General features: G+C 41.7%; 1 protein-coding gene across 1 annotated transcript; it reads left to right on the top strand.

Annotated features, from left to right (window-relative positions):
• The first annotated feature begins 789 nt into the window (after nucleotides 1-789).
• Nucleotides 790-15,928, top strand: Cisd2 (CDGSH iron sulfur domain 2). The gene is made up of 3 exons (XM_006970345.4): nucleotides 790-962; nucleotides 13,039-13,253; nucleotides 15,338-15,928. Exons 1-3 carry the CDS (start codon nucleotides 860-862, stop codon nucleotides 15,425-15,427), a joined length of 408 nt encoding a protein of 135 aa, XP_006970407.1. The 5' UTR covers nucleotides 790-859; the 3' UTR covers nucleotides 15,428-15,928.
• Nucleotides 15,929-21,714: the final 5,786 nt, after the last annotated feature.

Below are 21,714 nucleotides of genomic sequence, written 5' to 3'. Positions count from 1 at the left end.
TAGTCTTCTTGATCCAAAGGAGCCCTTAACCTCACAACACATGCATTACTTTGGTTATTCTGACTTCATCCAAAAAAAGTAAAACTTCACAAATACTTTTACATTTTAGAAAATGCAAATCCTTGTAACAAACTCCACAAGACAGGCGCGGTAATCCCAGCATTTGGAAGCTCTAGATAATCTGCTTCCTGACCTTGAAGTCAGCCTGGGTAACGCGACCGTCTCAAAAACAAAACAAAAAAGGTAAACTCTCATTTTTCCTTTAAACAAAACACTTCCCTGAAGCGATTTGGTTAACTCACCCTCAGAAGGAACTGAAAAACGAAATCTAACTACGGACTATTATAACTCGTCACAGTAGCCGAAAGGGAAACAAAAAAGGGTCAGGATACTTGAGCAGGACTGACTAAAGTTGAGGAGGGGAAAAAAAAAAATCACTAGGTAGTTCTCGTTTTGGGTTTCCTTTAAAACCCGGCTTACAAGGAGGGTGAAGCGGCGGGCCTGGGCACTGCAGGGTTGGGGTGCTCTCCTTGAGCTTGCATCACCGGGGCCGGGGCGGGGTCCGCAACCAGCTGAGGAGCCGCGACCACGGGGCCGCGCCAAGCCGAGGAGCCGGGGAGCCGGGAGCCGCTCACTTGTTGGGAAAGGCGGCTTCCGGGGAGAAAGGCCGGTCCCTCGCCCCTGCCCGGCGCGGGGCGCGGAGGCCAGGCCGGGCTCCGCACGCGCTCCGCAGCGCGCACGTCACTCGCCGCGCGCCAATCGCCGCCTGCCTGGCCACCTCCCGCCCGAGCCCGCGAGCCCCCGGCCGCTTCCGCTCTCACGCAAGCGCAGCAGCCGGGCAGCGGACGGCGCCGGCACGATGGTCCTGGACAGCGTGGCCCGCATCGTGAAGGTGCAGCTGCCCGCCTACCTCAAGCAGCTCCCGGTCCCCGAGAGCATTACCGGCTTCGCCCGGCTCACAGGTAAGCCTCCCGCACCCGGCCCATCCCCGCGCGCCGCCCCGTGGGGGTGGGGGGTCGGGGAGAACCCGGCGCGGGGCGGGGCGCCGGGCCCTGGCACGTGACCCGCGACCCGAGTGCGCCTGGGCGGCCCGGGCGTTGGGAGGGGTGGCCGTTCCAGGCGACCCCGCAGGCTAATGCAGAAGAGAAGGTGCTGAGTCAGGAGCGGCGGCTCTCATTCCTAGGCTCACTGCCGCGTGCATATGGTAAAGCACTTGATGTCCCTGTCATGGGGCGCCCTGCGCGCCGGGGGGAAGTACAGTCGCCACGCACGGCGAGCATGATGCTTTTATAAAGGAAATCAAAAGTGACCTCTGTTCTCGATGGCCCGTGGAGCCTTGAGGTCACTTATGGAGGCATTTGAGGTCATCTCCAGAACTAGAGTTCCTGGAGTAAGTTGAGGGGGGGAAAAGTAGCCAGAAAGTAGTCCAAGGCTGATATGATTTCAGAACATGAAATTTAGTGAATTAAGGTCCTATCTATATGTAAAGGTTCCCACAGCTCAGTACATAGCATCTTGACTAAAAGTCCGCAGATGGCTATCGGTGCTTGAAAGATTGTGTTGGGTTTGGAGCACTACAGTGTGAAGTAGATCTCTCTACCCCGTATCTCCAGATTGTATAGGATGGTGACAAAATCAGGAGCTCCCGAGTATCTGGGAATGCAAACATGAATTAAGATAATTCTGAGGTAAGTGGGCTTGATTATCCTGCAGCCTTCTAGAGATAGCTGACTTCCAATACAGTAATTGGAAGACCGATGGAAGAAAAATAAAATTGAGTCTCTGAACTAGAAGATGGAATTAATACCAAATTGGTGAGGAATATTTGGAGACTGGTGTCAGCTCCATTCTAAGGAAATTATTCTGTTTTTGCTTGAGTACTTCCCTCACACAGGTGTGCATTTGATGTTAGTCCCTCTCAGGGATGAGGGGTCACAACAGAAAAGACTTGTCATAGATTTAGATGGATAAGCCATCATACAGACTTTAACAGACTTACGGATTTTTGTCAGGGGCAGCTGCTCTGCAAATGAATAGGTGGAGTTCTTAACATTTAAACATTAAGAGATCCCGTTGAGTGTATGAACTTGATTAGAAAGCATGGTCGCTGACTAATAAACACTGAAGAAACATGTAGACACCCAAAGTGACATAAAAATAACAAAAAAGTCCAGATTTCCAGTTCTCTATAAACATCAAAAATCTCTTATTTTAGATTTTATTTTTAAAAAATGTAGCATGTAAAGAATCGACTTTATCATTTCTTTACTTTAGCGCTATTTTAAATGTAATCTCCTGCAATTATAACAATTACTAATCTTGTACTTTGCTATCACATCCCTGTATAGCTTGACATTTAGATTTCTATATTTAAAATAATTCGTTGTAGTAGTTTAATGTTAAGTATGCATAGACAGTTGGTTTTCCCCCTTTGAATTATATACCCTTAAAATATACACACTAAATTGGCAATGCAAAGCTAAAGGGGTGTACTCATTTTGTGGCATTGTTCTGCTTTGCCAATTTATTCTAATAATACACATTAATTAGGTTTTTAACAGTCAAAAAAGAAAAGTTCTCTCACCTCAGTGTAGGGCAGCTTGCATTATACATGTTGGTTATGACATTATTTTCAATTTTTTTATAGATGAAATGTGCTTGAAACAGATAGTATGACGCAGTTTAGTGACTAGAATACTGTATAAGCATTATTTCTTATAGATCCCTCCTGTCAATAAATATTTAATCCTTATTAAAGATGTTAAGGAACTCCAGGCATCACTTTTCCCCTCCTGAATCAATGGTGTGTGATGACGTTCGCATTAAAGTATTTAATGTTGGGACCGTTTTCTAAAAGTAACGACAACTGCGATTTCTGCTTTGTTTTGTTTTCAGTCCGGGCCTCCTGTAATGCAGGCTGGCTTCAGACTGTAGCTGAGGACAGTCTTGAACTCCTGAACCTTCTGCCTTCGCCTCCCTCTTACAGGCCCAGTTCAGTGTGGCGTCTTAGTAGTAGCTATTTAAGCCCCAATACAGTGTCTACAAATCTAGTTATCATCAACTGTATTGGTAATTTGTCTAAGAAGCATTAACTTGTAATAATGGCTTCGTGAAAACATTCTGTTTTGAACATGGCAGTAACAGTGATAGGGTCTGCTTTGGACTACTGGTAAAAACCTTCAAGCTACTTTTCACTCAGTCTCCCTCTTCAAAGTAAATCGTAATTGCTAATGACGTTTTGTTTTCTTGAGTGAGTTACTTGTAGGCTCTATAGTATAGATTTTCATTGAAATAAAAACTTAGAGGACAGCTTTTCAGAAATTCATTTACATGTTTAGGAGACCAAAAGTATCATTTTCTCCTTTGAAAATTAGTCAGAAAGGCTGTAGTTCATATTATTTCTTTCCCTATTTAGGCTTAGCTGGCTCCCCACCCCAGAATTCTCTCATGATGAATCTGTGTTTTTAGAAAACATAGGGAAATTCTAAATTACCACGCAGGGTTTAAATACTGACAATTTTGATATGTCAGAAACCATCTTTCTTTTTGTTAAATTCTCAAAAATAAGGCCTTAAAGGTAAATCAGTGTAATTCTGCCCTTTGGAAGCATATTACATTGATCTTTGAAACCTTTCCTATCGTCTTACGAACCTTAAAAGTAAAGCTGCAGGAAGAAAAATGTTTTTCTTCAAAAGTCAGAAAACAGTTGTATTTCTAGATTCATAAGCTAGCCATGACATTTTGGCTCACATGAATTAGTCCACTTCTTTGAAATGTAACACAAATATTTAAAAACCAACAAATGAGCCAGGCAGTGGTGGTACACACCTTTAATCCCAGTACTTGGGAGGCAGAGGCAGGTGGATCTCTGAGTTCGAGGCCAGCCTGGTCTACAAAGAGAGTTCCAGGATAGCCAGGGCTACGCAGAGAAACCTTGTCTTGAAAAATACAAAATGTGTTTTTCAGAGTAACACAAGCATACCAGCCTGTAATAAGTTCATTCCTGTTATTTGTCCAAGAGACCAGTTTTGAACCTGTAATTTCAAAGCAGGATAAGATTGAAAACATACATCCACATAAGGTCTTGTTTATGTATATTTGTATCACCCTTATTAATAACGTTCTTCCAAACTGGGAGCAAATATCTGCCAACAGGAAAATGAGTTATATTCACAAAGTAGTGCAGTGGTCAGCAATAAAGAGGAATGAGTTTCTAATTCACTAGATGAATCTCAACAAGTTTTTGGTTGGTTGGTTGGTTGGTTGGTTGGTTGGTTGGTTGTTTTTTTTTTCAGACAGGGTTTTACTGTGCAGTCCTGGAACTCACTCTGTAGACCAGGCTGGCCTAAACTGACAGATGCCTTCTCTGCCTCCTGAGTGCTGGGATTAAGGGCATGAACCACCACCACCCAGCAAATGTCCACAACTTTATGTTGAATAAGAGAGTATTTGATCACAGAAATCAGTAGTGGAGGGGCTGGAGAGATGGCTCGGTGGTTAAGAGCACTGCCGGTTCTTCTACAGGACCTGGGTTCAATTCTCAGCACCTACATGGCAGCTCACAACTGTCTTTAGTAACTCCAGTTCTAGGGTACTAAAAGACCAATGTACATAAAGTAAATAAATTGTTAAAAAAAATAAATAAAAAGAATAAAGCACAGTGGCCCACAATGAATTTTTTAAAAAGAAAGAAATAGCGGAGAGATATTCCATAGAGATTCAGAAAAAGACTTCTCAGGTAAACAGATATTTACAGAAACATTTGCTGGTGCCTGCAGGGGTGCACGTTATTTGTCGCAGGATGGAGCTAATTGCTTTATTTTACTCTCAGTTATACCTCAGTTTTTAAAAGTGGGATCATGGTGAGTTTCCTCAGTAGAAAAGCATGTGTAACAACAAAAGATAGTTCTTTTTATTAGCACAACTTACTTTTTTTTTTTTTTGAATTTTTGAGACAGGGTTTCTCTGTAGCTTTGCTCCTTTCTTAGAACTTGCTCTTGCTCTTGTAGACCAGGCTGGCCTTGAACTCACAGAGATCCGCCTGCCTCTGCCTCCCGGTGCTGGGATTAAAGGTGTGCGCCACCACCGCCCGGCTAGCACAACATCTGAAAGACGAGTTTGATGTTAAAATCTTTCAAGAATTCTAAATCTTTAGAGTCTTTTGGGGAAATAGTTATATGATATTTTTAGGTTGTGAGTTTTCTTTTCTCCTAGTTAGTTCAACTATTCTTAAAAGCCAGTGCAATTAAGAATGAACTTGGCCTCTGTGGAGAACAGTTTGGGGCTCAGACGTTACCTGCCATAGAGCTATGACCTCAGGTCGTCACGTATCTAGTGAGTCCTGTGGCAGGCTGTGCAACTTCGTAGGTACTAGGGTACTGTTGGGTTTGTAACAGGATGAGGAGAACTTTAAAAGTTTAAGTTTATTGGCCCTTGGTCATGAGATAGTTAATATTAGGCTATAATTGATAATAACAGAAGCTATTGGGTGATATTAATACCTTTGCCCCACACTGGAGAGATCGAGACAGGAGGCCCTGCTGAGACAATATTGGAAGTTTGAGACTGGACTGGATACTTCCTGAGTTCTAGGACTACGTGATAGGAACTTATGTTATGCCCCACACTTCAGTCTTTTCTCTTCCCTCCTCTCGACTGTCTTTTCTTCTTTCCTCCCCTCTCCTTCAAAAAATTATTTTTATGCTGTGTAGGTATTTTACCTACATTATATCTGTAAACCACATACATATGTACCTGGTATGTGCCTGGAGAACAGAAGAAGGCATTGGATCCCCTGAAACTGGAATTACAGTTATGAGCCATCCTGTGGGTGCTGGGAATTGAGTTCAGATTCTCTAGAGGAGCAGCCAGTACTCGAAAGTTCTGAGCTGGCTCTCGGGCCCTCTTTCTGCCTGGTGTGGTCACTAGCTTAGACTGACTTGGAACTGATGGCCCAGGCCGCTTCACATTCACGACAGTCCTCTGGTCTCTAGTCGTGGCCCACCACGCCCAGCAACAAAGCGGTTTCTGTGTTTGAAAAATAGAAATAATTTTTGTGCCTTAGCTTTAAATGATAGATTTAAAATTTTACAAAGAAAACATAAGATTTTTATGGCATTATAGGGAACCTTTTGTAAATTTGAAAGGAAATAAAGTGACCTAGTTGCTTTTTTCTTTTTAATAATAGCAAATGATTTATTGGTTAAGTGATCAATCATGGAGCTTCTTGATAACAATATAAGTGGGTAATTCACCGGAAGCTGGGTTGAGGTACTAATTTCAATTCTGACAACAAAATTTCATAACAAATGTCTGACAAGCTCCCATTATAACTGTGAGACAGTGAAATCACCGCTGCTGTATCTGACCTTTGGACAACAGGTGGTAGGCCTCCCCAAGGGCAGGTGAGCAAGTACTGATGGAATGCTGTGTTTGCTAGTCTAGCACCATTATTTCCAATCTTAGAACCTCCCAAGTGGCTAGACAGAAGATACAGGGAGAGGAGAGGCTGCTGGGAATGTGTGATGTGACTTCTCTGGCCCACGTTGTTTCTGAGCAACACACAGCGTCTGAGACTAAAGGGCACCACAAAAGCTTTGGGATGTGGCTGTAAAGGAGGCAGGCCTCTCGAGTGGGAAACAGTGAGTCTAGAATTAAGTGCTGGGGTGGGTATCAGACACTGGGAGGTTTCTTTTTCACGGCCAAGTCCATTTTAATCTCTTCAGGTTTTTCAGCCAGGTTTAGCAGGTCATAGTTCTGAGCCAGATGCATTCTAACCATGTGGCCTAAAGTAAATCCAGGCACTGGAGCATGATGTCAGTGGGTAGGCAGGACCGGGAGCAGAACTGGAGCGTGATGTCATCAGTGGGGAGGACGAGGCGTGTGTGAAGGGCTCTTCAGCTACAGCTGCCTCCTCTGAGAGAGGGCCTGTCCTAGTTTCTTAGAATATTCTTCTTGAACTGGGGATGTAGCTCAGTTGGTAGATACCTAGTATCATAAAGCCCTGGTTAAATTTTCACCACCACGTTAATCTGGTACATGCCAGTGATGTCAGCATTCAGAAACAAGGCCAGCCTGGGCTATAAAGCATCCCCACCCCCATACACACCTGCATACACTCACACACACACTCATATATATTCCTTACTGAGATCCATGTGTTTGCTGTATACTTGAAATGTCTTTACAATGGTTGGTTAGGGTTGGGCTTGTAACTCAGTGGTAGAGTATGTGCTTTGTGTGAGCTCTGGAGTTCAGACCCAGCACCAGAAGGAGCTGCTTTGACCTTTTGGAATATTGCTTGATCTTCTTGTTGTTTCATTTTCTGCCTTGTTTCCCTGGTGATGCCAGTTCTTCTGCCTTAATCTTGTTAGTTATCATAATTGCTGGTTGTAGAAGTCACATAACTTGGGCCCCTGCTTAGTAACAGTGTAAGTATGTTCTGAGTTCATTCTTAATTAGGAACAGGTCCTTTTTCTTCCCTTTAAATTAGAAACAGGAAAAAGAAATTGTCTGAGCTCCTTTATTAAGAGAAAATTTTAAGAAAATTCAACCCTTTTTCACTGAAGTGCAAAGCAAGTGTTGCCTAACTGGTTTTGTTGTTGTTGTTGATGCTTGTTTGTTTTCGTTTGTTTGTTTAATAGATTGGACGCAACTGTCAGCCAGTTCTCTCTGTGAGGTAACCTAGTTATAGCCAAAACGCATTTCTCGCCAACCTCCAGTCTCCTTTAGACTTTCACCTTCCGATCCTGGCTTGTTTCCTCACCCTTGGCATTTCTTACAAAGGTGCCTCCTTCCCGGGAGAGAATAAAAGCTTACTCTGAGGAAAGCGCCTCACTGTAGCTCTACTACGTGGCGGATGCCTTTATCCCTCCTGGTCCTTGTTGGCTGGATGTTGCAGGGAGAGTTGGTATCTCTCTGGCTGCGCGGCTCCTTTGGCTCAGACCCTTTCAAAGGGAGCCCTGCCTTCCTTTAAAGCCTCTGCCGCCCATTAGCACGGGACAACCCATGCTCCTTTTGCTGTTGTCTGTGGACCTTGACTCTCTGTTACCTTCTTTATTTCCTCCCTCTGTGTATGTGGTCTCCTTCTGCTTGGAGGGGCTCTTTTTAGACGGTTTCTTGGGGAAGGTAGATTATTTCATACATTAGAGACCTCCTTTCATAGATAAAGTAAAATCAGGAGCCTCACTTGTGTTAGCTTATGTTCTGTAACTCATCAACCACCAAGACCTATTGATTCCATTATTTAATGAGCCGGGGGAGGGGTGGGGTGCCTGTTGTGCCAGGGCCACTGGGGAGACCGAGGCAGGGCCATCTTTGATGTAGTCAGCCTGGACTACATAGCAAGTTTCAGCCTAGCCTGCACTTCATAGTGAGTCCCTGGGTCAGATCACAGTTTTGTATTTCTAAAAGACAATGGGAGTTTTTCACAGACCTACTCTGAGTCTCTGGACAGTCCTCAGAAAATATGCACACACTGTTTATCAAGTTTTACAGAACCTCAGTAAGGATTATTTTTCACGATTTACCCTTTTTCTTTTTTAATGATCTACTACTACCTTAGATGCAGGTGGGATTAGTTTCTTTTGGACCCTGTCTTTGTGGGTATTTTGTTTGTTTTTGGTTTTTGAGACATGGTTTGTAGCCTAGGCTGGTCAGATCCTCTCCGCAGTCCTCAAAGTGCTGGGATGATGAGCTTGCACAGCCACACCAGGTTGGTTATGTTTTCAGTAGGATTCTTGAAGCCTCGTCCTTCTCTGCTTTTCCTCACGGCCCTCCTGCTATCCATCTTCATCAGATTCCAGCTTGACTTGGTAAAAAGGTAATGGTCTAAGTAGATCTACATACATCAGTGCTTTCCTATCATGCACAGGGTAGATTCCTGTCTACCTTTTGCATCGTGTGGCACCTGCTCATGCCCTTAATCCTTCTCTTCTCCCATTGTATTCCAACAACAGCACAGCACTGAGTTTCCCTGGCCTTTGGTGAGTGCCCGTCTGCACCTTACCTGCGGTTCTCGCTAGGTCTGCTGCTCCTCCCTTTACTGGCCTGTGAACTGTTACTTACTCATTCACAAAGGTCCATAGTGGTGGCAGAAGCTGAAGTTTTGTTCATCTCAGCAATGAATTATCACTTTATATGACTGATATATAATTGCTCATATTTTGCAGTATTGTAATCCTTTCTTATATCTCTGATTCCATACAGATGGAAAGTGCTTTGTGGCAGTTCTGGTTTTGGTTTTGGTATCTTCAAAACCCATCTCTTCACCTAGCATGTTAGTGAGGGTTCTATTAGTTTTAGAAGTATGAGAAGCTTTTTTATTAAACGTCTTAAAGCCTTTCTCTGCCTTAATTTTGTAAGCAATGGAGAGAGGTAAACAAATACAGTAGGAATAATCTAAATGCCAATTTGATAAAGAGTAAACTCAGTTTAACTGAAGTTCATTGTAGTGTCTGTCTGTTTATGCATGTCTGGTGAGGACTGGGAACAGGGGTCTCTTGGAGACGAGACAGACGTCTAGGGAACTGTGGCTTCATAGTAGACTGTCCCTGTTTTCCTTCCAGTAGTGCAGTGTTTGCGAAGGAGACAGGCTGGAAGGCTTGACGTGGTCTCTGCCTTGAATCTTTGAGTCTTTCTATGGCTTCCCACCTTTCAGGTCTCTGCCCAGTTGCTTTTTTTTTTTTTTTTCTGGAACCTTTCCTGACTCCCTGACCTGAGGTTGCGGTCACCTCATTACCGTGCCGCCAGGTTGTTTGGTTGGTTGGCTTGTTTTGTTCATTTCATGTCACCTTGTTTATTTCCTTCATGGCCCTTAGTGCAGCCTGTGACTGTATTATTTGTTCTGCTTCCTTATTGTCTGCCCCTCTGATTCTCCATCAGCAAGCCTCCCTGTTCCCGTGCAGTAACCAGAATGTAGGGTTCGTAGTAACTGTTGTTCTTTAACCGAATGGACGGTGGTTGCTCCTGTTTTACAGACAGATGAACCTGGACTTAGACTAAAGATAAACAGTGGTTGAGGTGCTGGCTGCGATGCTGTCTGTCCCGGGCACTGCACTGCGCGCTGCATGCAGAGGACCAGCCAGCAGCTGCGGTTTTGCATTGCAGTGTCTCCACAGAGTGGGTGCTTACGTACACAGTAAACCTTGTAAACAACTTGACTGACAAGAGGAAATTCGTGAGACTTCATTCAGAAAGTATTTATTCTGCACTTAGATTTTTTATGTGTGTGTGTGTGCATGCTCATATATATGTGTGTTGATACACATGTATGCACATGCATGTGGAGGTCAGAGGGTAACCTTGAATGTCATCCTCAGAATGCTGCCCGCCTCCTCTGAGACACAATGTCTCATTGGTCTGGAACTCACCAAGTAGGCTAGGCTGGCTGGCCACTGAGCCTTCGAGATCCTCTTGTCTCTGTCCAACGCCAGGGTCACAATCGCATACCACCACCCCTGGGCTCTGGGACTGGACTCGGCTTCATGCTTAAAAGGCAAGCACTTTAACAGACTAAGCCATCCTAACCGTCTGCCCTGAAGTCTGCAGTCTGAAACAGAAGGGGGTGGGGAGATGGCGTGTGGGGTAAAAACACTTGCTGAACTAGATCTGCTTATTCCACAGTGGAAGGAGGACAGGGTCCAAACATTGGTTCTCTGACTCCACACATATCCAGTGGCTAACTCCCAAACCTCATATACACTAATAATAATAAATAGTAAATAATAATAAATAATAATAATAATAATAATAATAAATCAGAAAAGGAGGTTTTTAAGGTATAAAAGCAAATGTTCTGGATTAGTAGATATTACCTGTAGATAGAAAGAGTATACTTTATTTTAGGTGATGTCTTGAGTTTCGTATAATTTCAGAACTCATTGTTGAACCTTAAAGCTAAAGAAACTGAAGTATAAATTATGTATGTCTCAGTAAAAAATAAATTCGTATATTGAGCCAGGCACTGTTTAGGTACTGAGGATACAGTGGTGACCCAGACAAGTAAGGCCCATGCTCTCGTAGACCTTTATTGTGGGTGGGACACACGGGAGGTGAAAGAAACCATTAAAACCCATGCTCTCTTCCAGAGGGCCCAGGTTTGATTCCCAGCACCACAGTGGGGCTCACATCCATATGTAACTCCAGTCCCTGGAGATCTGGAACCCTCTTCTGGCTTCCATAGGCACTAGACATCAGATGGTACACAAATGTACATGTAGGCAAAGTACCCGCCCCACACACAAATTTTTTTAAAGTTCTTCACAAAAAACTTTTCCAAATGTCATGATGGAGTTGGAAAAATGATAAAATAATCTTATATGTTAAAGTGTAGGATATGGAATCTATAGATAATAAAAATAAAAACATCCCAAAGTGTTACCAGTTCTTGATAGTATGATTTTGAGTAACTTTAGTTTTTATTCTTTTCTAAATTAAAATTTCATACTATCCATGTTTTATAATTCTAAAGCAAAAAAATTTAAAATAAGCATTATAGGGCCTGGAGAGATGGCTCTCAGTGCTTAAGAGCAGTGGCTGCTCTTCCAGAGGACCCTGGTTCAATTCCCAGCACCCTCATGGAGGCTCACAACTGTCTGTAACTCCAGTTCCAGGGGATCCAGAATCCTCACACAGACACACATGCAGGCAAAACACCAATGCACATAAAATAAAAATAAATTATAAAAAAGTGCATTATAAGGAGTACATTTATTCAGATTATTTTGTGTATTATTTATAATTAGTGATTCCTCCTCCCCAGAGTAGATCCAGGACAGGCACCAAAACTACACAGAGAAACCCTGTCTCGAAAAACCAAACCAAACCCAAACAAAAACAAAACAGGAAGAGTAGTTACTAGGCTGATGGTGGTGGTTAAATAGCAGTGTCTTCAGAACAGTCTTACCAAGAGAAAACATTGTGTTTTAGATCTGCGGAGTTTGAGTCTGTGACTCAGAACAGGCTTTGGATTTAGGCTGATGAACTAATCCTGCTTAGCTACATTTTATCTACGAGTAATAAGAGAATAATATTAAAATGATGCAGTTGTCAAAGCTAACAGCCTGTTAAATGAGTTGGTTCAGCTGCACTCTGGAACAGAGCCCATCACTTATCATTAATATGTGTTAACATGCTTTGGTACATGATCTTTTCTTAGCTAGGCTGTAGTGCCTAGCAGGGTGCGGGGTAGGTCAGCAAGGGCACACAGAGGCGACGGGGAGCACTCTCAGACCTTTGAGAGCCAGTTCATTTGCATTATTTGTATTTCATATGTTCTAAAGACCGACTAGATACTCTAAAAGGTATTTAATAAGTATCTTTCTTTATTTTATTTTATTTATTATGTATAGTGTTCTGTCTGCATGTTTGTCTGCAGACCAGAAGAGGGTATAAGATCTCATTATAGATGGTTGTGAACCACCATGTGGTTGCTGAGAATTGAACTCAAGACCTCTGGAAGAGCAGTCAATGCCTTTAACCTCTGAGCCATCTCTCCAGCCTCAATAAATATCTTAAAATGAGAATATTCAATATGTAAAGGTTTCAAGTCATCAAAATAGCCTTTTAAAAGGATTTTTTACTTTAAAAGTAAGTTGAAACATTTGAGGGTATATTCTGTCTGAAATTACAAATCAATAGTAAAATTTTTGTGGAATCTCCCTTGTATGATTTTAGACATGGTATTAAGGAGAAAATAGTGGAAATGTTTTCTAAACTTAATAAGACATTTTTGTTCATAATTTATGTTGACTATAAGTCCAGATAAAAGTAAATACAAGCACAAATATCCTTAGCAGGTATAATGAGACAGGATATTTAAAACAGTACCTGTTCCAAAAATTTCAGTTTCACAAATCGAGTTAGCCTACAGATAAAATAAGAATCCTAGTAGGGCTGGGTCTGTTCTGTTTCTGCAGTTTACAGATAAGGCAGACAGGTTCCTCTGAGGAGCGTAGATCAGCACACACTGGTGAACTTGACAGTCTGTGTTCCTCACAAGAGCACTGCAGATTCTGACGCCCGCCCGCGCGTGTTTAGTTTCAGAATGGCTCCGCTTGCTGCCCTTCCTCGGCGTACTTGCGCTCCTTGGCTACCTTGCAGTCCGTCCCTTCTTCCCGAAGAAGAAACAGCAGAAGGACAGCTTGATTAATCTGAAAATACAAAAAGAAAATCCCAAGGTGGTGAACGAAATAAACATTGAAGATCTATGTCTTACTAAAGCAGCTTACTGTAGGTGTTGGCGTTCCAAGACGGTAAGATACCCATTTACACACATGGGAAAATTGTTGGGACTTAGTTAGGATTGTTTCAATCCCTACTTCTGAAATTCTGAGATTAGGGGTTTTTCCATACTGTTCAGTATTCAAAGCTGATATTCCCAAGTTGAAGGTTGCCCCCTTTTGCTCGATAGTGCCTGAATTAGAAGAGAATAGAGAAGAGTGAACCCTGACGCTCACACTGCTCATGCTCAGCACTTGTCTAGAGCAATGTATTTTAAATAGTTTGTCTGTTTGTTTGTTTGTTTTGCAAGAGAGAGTATTTAAGATTTAATGGAAAGGAGCTTAAACTTTGATGTCAAAATAAGTAATTACTAAAATTAGATGTCAGTCTGTCAACTTGGGCAGGTCAAGCAAATTGCCAGCTTGGTTTGGTTTGAGCCAGTTTCTCTGTGTCTCTGTCTGTCTCTCTGTCTCTGTCTCTGTCTCTTACAACAGGGTCTCACTATGTAGCACTAAATGGCCTAGAATTGGTGGTATTCACCAAGCTAGCCTGGAACTCACACAGACACTGGCCACTTTTGCCTTCCGAGTGCTGGGATTAAAGGCCAATATGCCTACCCCGAATTACTTAACTTTTAACCTCTGGTTTGAAAATTTTGTTTTGTTTTTCATTCTTCTTGTTGTTTGTTTGTTTGTTTTGTTTTTTCAATCTTCTCTATAGGCATTGCAGATATTTTTGAAGATTTAGTGAAATGGTACATGTAAAATACCTTATATAGTGTAAGCTAGTAAATATAACTAGCCATAGTAACAGGTTTTAATGAGGAAAATGAGTTTGGGGTGATAAGTATTACAGTTGGTAAAAATCTGTTTTGTGTTTGCTGAAGGTTATTTGAAACTTTAAGTATAATGTTTTTGTTTCTTCTTCTTTTTTTTTTTTTTTTTTGAGACAGAGTTTCTCTATGTAGCTTTGGAGCCTGTCCTGGAACTCACTCTGTAGACCAGGCTGGCTTTGAACTCACAGAGATTTGTCTGCCTCTGCCTCCCGAGTGCTGGGCTGAAATTCGTGTGTCGCCACCACCTGGCTTGTTTCATTCTTTTTAACAGCAAAGTTTTAGAAACAACACAATGGGCAACAGTCAACGTACAAGAAGTCACACTGATGGGATATTGGGGAGTCAATACAAATCATGTTTTAAAGAAATACCAAGTGTGGAGATGGTTCTGTGGATTAAGGTTTTGCTACGCAGGCATAAGGGAGTGGGGATGGGGGACAGCAGAGACAAGGGGCTCCCTGGCCAGCCAGGAGTGAAGTTACAGGTTTCATGAGAGCCCCTGTCTCCAATCAATGTGAAGTAATTGAAGAAGACATCACTGTGTCAATCCCTAGCCTCCACATGTGTCCCCATGGGCAAGCATGCAAACCCTGTGCACAGACACCCAAACATGTAATGACATGAGGCCCTGCTTTAATGGAAGAGAAGCATATTACAAAAGGATCACAATTTCACTTTTCCAAAATGAATGTCACAATAAATTCAGAGGGAAGCCTATAATAAAATACTGATTACAACTATATTTGGATGGATTGAGCATTTAATAACACATCTTTAATTTTCACAAACTTTACACTATGAGTTTTATAAGAAAACATTGTAAAATTTACTTTGAATGTACATTTCTTTTTTTAATTTAAGAAATTAGCTCAAACATAGACGAGCTATTTTGACCCCTTTTTAGACTTTTATACTCACTGAGATGGATTCAGCCAAAGATTTTGGTTTGGTTTGGTTTGGTTTTTTGTTTGTTTATTTTTCGAGACAGTTTCTCTGTGTAGCCCTGGCTCTCCCAGAACTGGCTCCATAGCCCAGGCTGGCCTCAGACTCAGAGATCTGCCTGCCTCTGCCTGCCGAGTGCTGGGAAAGATTCTTCTTTGTATTGACCATTGCCTGCCTGCCTGCCTGCAGTGTGGAGTGGTGGGGTGGAGGTGTGTAGTCTGTCAGGAAGCTCCCTGATGAGCTCTACCTTTAGTCAGGGGCACACTGGCTTCCTGAGCATTTCACAATGTCTCTACTTCGTGTTGTAAAATAACATTTGCACTTCTTTTCCCCTTTTAGTTTCCTGCCTGTGATGGGTCCCATAATAAACATAACGAGTTGACAGGCGATAACGTGGGTCCACTCATACTGAAGAAGAAAGAAGTATAACAGTAGCCATTTGTGATGGAAACTCTTGTAATATTTCTCATTTGTTGTGTACAGACAAGTCTTTGGAAGTTTTAACTCTCAGTACTGGTTGAATAATTATTTCTGCCAATTATTTTCTTGCTACACTACTACTTATATTTGATACTTTATATATTTAGTCATTTATATAGAAATCAAATGGTCATCTCATTCTGGAATCAAGAGCTACTGTGTCTTTCAACAATAAAGTCAGTACTTCGAATTTTAATTAATTGGGACGTTAAAGTTTGGCCATGGGCCAAAAGTTATTTCTTTGCATATCAGTATTTCAACAGAATGTATATATTTTTAAAAAATTCTCCCCTGTTATGTTAAATGTATTTTTGTACTGTTTTGTTTTGCTCACTTAAAGTAGTTTGCCATTCTTTGGCATCTGTGAAACTCTGCTGTTTTTAGATGAATTATGAAAAATATTGCCATCAAGAATTTCCTTTGAGGCAATAAAATCCTTTGTGTTATAGAGATTTTTGTCTCATTACTATGATTATCCCAATTTCTAAAGTAAATCAGATATAAAAATGTTCCAGTAAGAAAGTTGCTTACATCATAAAAAATTGATTCATCTTACAAAAGCTTGCTCTGTGTGCTTGTGTGTGTGTGTGTGTGTGTGTGTGTGTGTGTGTGTGTGTGTGCGCGCGCGCATGCGCGCGCTCTTTACCTTGTTGACAGCTGGGTGGTAAGAGCACTTACAGCTAAATTATACTTAGGAACTATAGTTTGAAGGTCAATTATATATAAAGTATATCTGAATTTGCATTAAATGACACAGTTCATTGCTCAATTACTTTTTATTTTTTTGTAGTCAATTATAGAGAAACAGGGCAACAGGATATAAGTCACTTGTAATCTTAAGTTGTTGTTTTTTATTGCATTAACTTCACAAATATAGATAGAATATTTGTGTGCATGACAGGAAACAGTTTGCCATGGCATATGACACAGCATGATCTGCATATGCTGCTGAGGACGATGACTTGGAAAGCAAGGCTTATTGCTTTTCCTTTCCATTTCTCTCCTGTTTTCCCCTATCCCCCCCCCCAAAAAAAAAAATTAGATACTTTAAAGTGGTTTTTTTGTTGTTGTTTTGGTTTGGTTTTTGGTTTTCGAGACAGGGTTTCCCTGTGTAGTTTTGGTGCCTGTCCTGGATCTCGCTCTGTAGACCAGGCTGGCCTCGAACTCAGAGATATCAGCCTGGCTCTGCCTTCTGAGTGCTGGAATTAAAGGTGTGTGTCACCACCGCCCAGCTAAAAAGTTTTTTTTTTTTTAAACCAAGACTTTGAATAAAATTGTCAAACACAATTAAGCCCTTTAGGGCCATCTAATGAGACCTTAGATTCATTGTGTAAAGATAGATGGGATGGAGGCAGCATTGCAGGAAGCATAATGCACAGGTGGATTCCACCCTAGCTGTGCAAGGAAGGAAGCCACGCAAGTGTTCCTGGCAGATACTGCAAACAACAGCACAACAACAGGACCACTCGTGAAATGATCCACACCATGAAGGTGAGCTATGTAGGTGGGAAATAGGGATGTATAACAAAGGGTGACATTTGGTTTAGTACCTGAACTCTGCCATAAACCATGTTACCTCCGGGAGCAGGGGAAAAGGATGACAGTTAAATTTGGGGGCACTCTCATTTGTCAAGTCTGCTGGCTTAGATGGGTCCTCTCTAGGGTTTCTTATTTATTTAATGAGCATGTAGTGAGCCTGGTGTCACATACGCAATATGTTCTGTTTTCTTTCATTAGCTAGTATGTCTTGCAGTTTGAGAAAGACGAGTGATGGCAAGCCAAGCCTCCGTGCTAAAAGGAGAGTGATTACAAGTCAACTTATCACGTAATTAAATTACACTGACACATTTTATAGTCTTAATGTTTGTGTATTGTGAAGTGTGAATAATATTAAATAGTCATGTTTTAGAGAGACTTATTTTTATTATTTTATGTGTATAAGTGCTTGTCTGTACATATGTATGTCTATACACCATGCACATGCCTGAGGCCCAAGCAAGGCAGAAGAGAATGTTGGGTCCCTTGGAACTGGAATATACAAATGGTTGTGAGCCACCATGTGAGTGCTGGGAACTGAACCCTGGTCCTCTGCAAGAGCATCCAGTGCTATTAACAACTGAGCCATCTCTCTAGCCCTGCAAATTTTTTTTCTTTTATTTTTTAAATTACACTCATGATATTCATTAATTACACTCGTGATATTAATCACATTTGTGGTATTCATAGATTACATTTGCAGTATTCATTCAATTATATATATATATATATATTTTTTTTTTTTTTTTTAATTTTAAATGCCAAATGTCATTTCTTGAAGCGGGGAGGAGGTCTTAAATACAGGCTTACAGCACAATGGGAGGACCCCAGAGGGCAGAAGTTCGCTACTAATGTTTTACAATCTTGCATCTAAGCTGTTAACACCTATTATTCAGGATACACAGACAAGGAACTTCCCTTAAGCATTCAGGAGGGTGGAACCTGGCAGGAAATTAGCATAGGGAGAATATCAAGGTCAAGGTCTGCAAGCAAGGCAACAGTTACCCAAAATGGGGGGGGGGGCAGGGCCCTACAGGTCCCCCTTTTATTAAAAAATGAGCTTCTGACTTGGGTTGCGTGGGACATCAGCAGGTCACCTTACCCGTCATGGAGACGCCTGCCCAGGCCACACAGGCGCTCTGTCTTAAGTTGGTGAGTGCCCCCCAGGAATTACCCGTCTCTGAATACTCATTATCATACCAGCTCAATCGTGTGTGAGCTGCATGGTTAATTGCGCCCTGCAAAATTTTTAATAAAATGAATAAACACATTTAAATGAAGAGGTAGTGATTGTTTTGAACCAGAAGTCAAGACCTGGAATGTGAAAGGAGTCCTAATATTATGAAAGTCGAGTGGTACAAATTTGGTTTTGTTCATGCAATTACTTTTATGGTACTAGGGATGGAACCCAGGGCTTCACCCATGCTGGCAAGAGCTCTTTACACTGAGCTAGCTCCCTTTTGTGTTACATTTTTTTAATAGTATAAACCATTGAAACAAAATACAAGAAAGTTTTCATTACAGGTTCACTGGAAATTTTGAATTATTTGTAATTTTAGCCCACTATCAGGAGTCGCTTTAGTTCTATTTTACATTACAGTTCTCATGTAATAGCTATCCATAAACTATTAAAGATATAGTCCACTGAGCTCATGGTGTTTTCTTGTTGTCTGTCTGTCTATGTGTGTATACACTTTTCTTTGCAGATGCATGGACCTGTGAGCATGGAGGGCAGAGGTCAATGTAGGGTGTCTTCCTCAATTGTTCTCTCTGAATCTGGAGCTCAGGGATCGAGCTGGGCTGGCCAGCCCCAGAGCTGCTCATGTCTCCACCTCCCCAGCACTCAGATTACAGTTATGCATTGTAGTGAGCACTGGGGATCAGAACTTGGGCTGTCATGCTTATGTGGCAAGCATCTTACTCACTGGGCCATCTCCTGAGCCTGTCATCTTTTCCCATGGAGGTACAGGAGACAGGCATTCAGTCTTGGTGGTAATAAAGCTGAGAATTATTGAGAATCTGTACCGGAAATTACGTTAAGCATGTACTGGGGTCAGAAACATATCCCGTGTCATGGCAGTGAGTTTTACTGTGTGGTCGTACCTTTCTCAGGACCAACAGCAGGATCCTAAAGCTAGAGGTTGAAAATGTCAGTGCTGGGGGAGCTTTACAGGTCCATGCCCAGACTCTTAACGCTTCTTCCTGCCTACCGCTGGGGGAGTAGTAGAGAGTCTTCTGCTGCTGTGAGGTTGGTTGGTTGGTTGGTTGGTTTTTGTTTTCTGAGTCCATTTATTCAGGGCCTCTAAGTGTCAGATTAACCAATTATTTTTCCACAGTTGGTCACAAGACTTTGGAGGTAAAGTCCTCACCAAAAGGTTGGATACTTTGTCTCTGGTCATCCTGATTCTCTGTCTGTAAAGCCATTTACTGCTAGTCACAGCAACACAGCAACTTTTTTTTTTTTTTTTTTTTTTTTTTTTTTTGGTTTTTTGAGACAGGGTTTCTCTGTGTAGCTTTGCGCCTTTCCTGGAACTCACTCTGTAGCCCAGGCTGGCCTCGAACTCACAGAGATCCGCCTGCCTCTGCCTCCCGAGTGCTGGGATTAAAGGCGTGTGCCACCACCACCTGGCACAGCAACATTCTTTTAAAAATGTTCCAGTTACTATACTTTCTGTTTCACATAAGGCAAATTTATTGGAAATTGGTAGTCTAAAATGAAATGATTGACTTTTAATTTTATCAAATACGAGTAGTGAGAAAAGTGAACATTTTTCCAGAAGATAATTTTAGTGCCCTGAGAGTAAAAGGGTTTTTCCACTTTATAACATACTAAGTTGTTCTTATGCCCAGAAATCCACATTTGGTAGCCAGCTGCTGTTTTAATAAGCTTTCACATGAGCATTAGAGTTGCCATCATCTGCAAATTCACAGAATTCTATCCTATGGACCTTACATAGGCACTGAATAACCAAACATGTGAGTTTATAAACCACTTGGTTCTTAAAGTATGCCCTGAGTGATTTAGAACCTTCTGGAGACAGCTCTGTTATTACTCATGACTTGTGAGGGCTACCTATCCTGCTGACTTAGAGAACTACTCATTCCTCAGTCAGCAGATAAGCACCACCCTTACAGAAGAATATCAGGCTCGAGGTAAATGACTCATTCGTGTGGATAATTAAGCAAGTTGTGTTGTGGAAAGCACGTTACAACTCAGCTTTGAGTTTGCTACCTCATGGTGATTCACTGAAGTGCTTTTGTATTTTGTAACCTAATTTGTTAATAAGTTTATAGGAAGCCAATTAAGCTAGCTACTGATCTGTATGATTTTTCTGACAGTCTTTGATTAGAAGTGTACTTAGACTGTATTCCTAAACAAACAATTGTAAAGCGCCACTCTAAAAGACAAAACAAAAATAAGTGTTTTATTTCATACCGACCCTACATGTTTAACTAATTGCATTTCATTCGTTTAGATTCATCAGGGGCTGCATCGCCAAGGCTGGGTAACTGCTCACAGTGTTCCAAAGCCAGTCAGTGCCCGAGCCCTCTTCCCTTGTCAGTCTCAGTTTTCTCCACAGCACATCCCAAGAGCTTTGTTATCTTTTTCTGTTCCTAAACAAATCACCAGTATCAAGAACATTCTCTCCAGAAACAGGTAAACAATGAAATATGACTATGACTGCCAGTAGGAAAGATAACCAAAAAAACAAATGAAAAGTGAAAATGAAAGGCTAGTAACTTGAGAAGACTTAACCAAGAACCATGTATCTCAGCCCCTGAAGATATCTCCATGATCAAATTATACAAGTAGTGTTTCGTGATAAATTTGCATGAAGTAGTGTGTGATAGTTGAGAAGGCAGGATGTTACATTCACTGATACTAGTGCCCACTTTGAGTTAAAAGTTGAGTGCTTAGCAGGCTATATCAGGTGTCTAGGATGTCCTTGATATGTGGGGGCTTTATTGCAGGAAGCCCCATTCAGTTGAAACATCTTCAAACTTACTTACTAATTTACCACATAAATTAATTTCCTAAGACATGGCAAGAGCTAAATCTGGCAGGTGGGATTTAAATCACAGAAACGGTGTTAGAGAACTTGCCTACTCCAAGGACAATGGAAAGTCCTGCTTCAAAGCCAGGTGCAGGGCCTTTCTTTGTCCCCACGCCTTTGCTGCATGCAGAATGGGTTAGGGAGAACACCTGTGGCTGCTTTGTTGACTTAACTGCCCCATCTGACCCCATGCTTTAGTTCCTCATCATGGGCTTTGACTGGAAGCTTGTTTGTTATATGCACCAAGTCAACAAGTTTATCTTTTGCACAAGTCTAGTTTAGTGAAGGCATGAAGCAGTCATTAAATACAATACATACACTGGGAAGTGCATATTATTAGCAAGTACACATTCCTGTACTGTTTGGTAAGGACACTGAAAATATTTGCAGAAAGGCAATAAGAGGGTTTTGAGCCAAGGATGGCATCACTCTAACTTTGCAGGGGTTTAAATGCTCAGATTCATTGTTTACTAAAACAAAATGCAAAAACATGCTTTAAACAATCATGGTGAAAGCATATTTGTGACTTTTCTTGAAGCATTAGTCAGATGGATCAGCCATGATAACCATTTTTTAGCACTATAATGTTGTAATTTCCAAAAAGTAGAAAAGGGAGGAAGTTGGTAAATTGCATAATTGCAAAGA

The sequence above is a fragment of the Peromyscus maniculatus genome, chromosome 6 (genome assembly GCF_049852395.1).
Source record: "Peromyscus maniculatus bairdii isolate BWxNUB_F1_BW_parent chromosome 6, HU_Pman_BW_mat_3.1, whole genome shotgun sequence".
NCBI lineage: Eukaryota > Metazoa > Chordata > Mammalia > Rodentia > Cricetidae > Peromyscus > Peromyscus maniculatus.
Note: the sequence above shows the minus strand (reverse complement) of the source record. Positions and strands in the feature narration are given on the sequence as shown.

What these genes read in the sequence shown, in the direction of transcription:
- Cisd2 (XM_006970345.4), top strand. Translation starts at nt 860, where the DNA reads ATGGTCCTGGACAGCGTGGCCCGCATCGTGAAGGTGCAGCTGCCCGCC. An exon ending in CGGCTTCGCCCGGCTCACAG is followed by an intron (nt 963 to 13,038) that starts GTAAGCCTCCCG and finishes GCGCGTGTTTAG; the next exon opens with TTTCAGAATGGCTCCGCTTG. An exon ending in GGTGTTGGCGTTCCAAGACG is followed by an intron (nt 13,254 to 15,337) that starts GTAAGATACCCA and finishes TTCCCCTTTTAG; the next exon opens with TTTCCTGCCTGTGATGGGTC.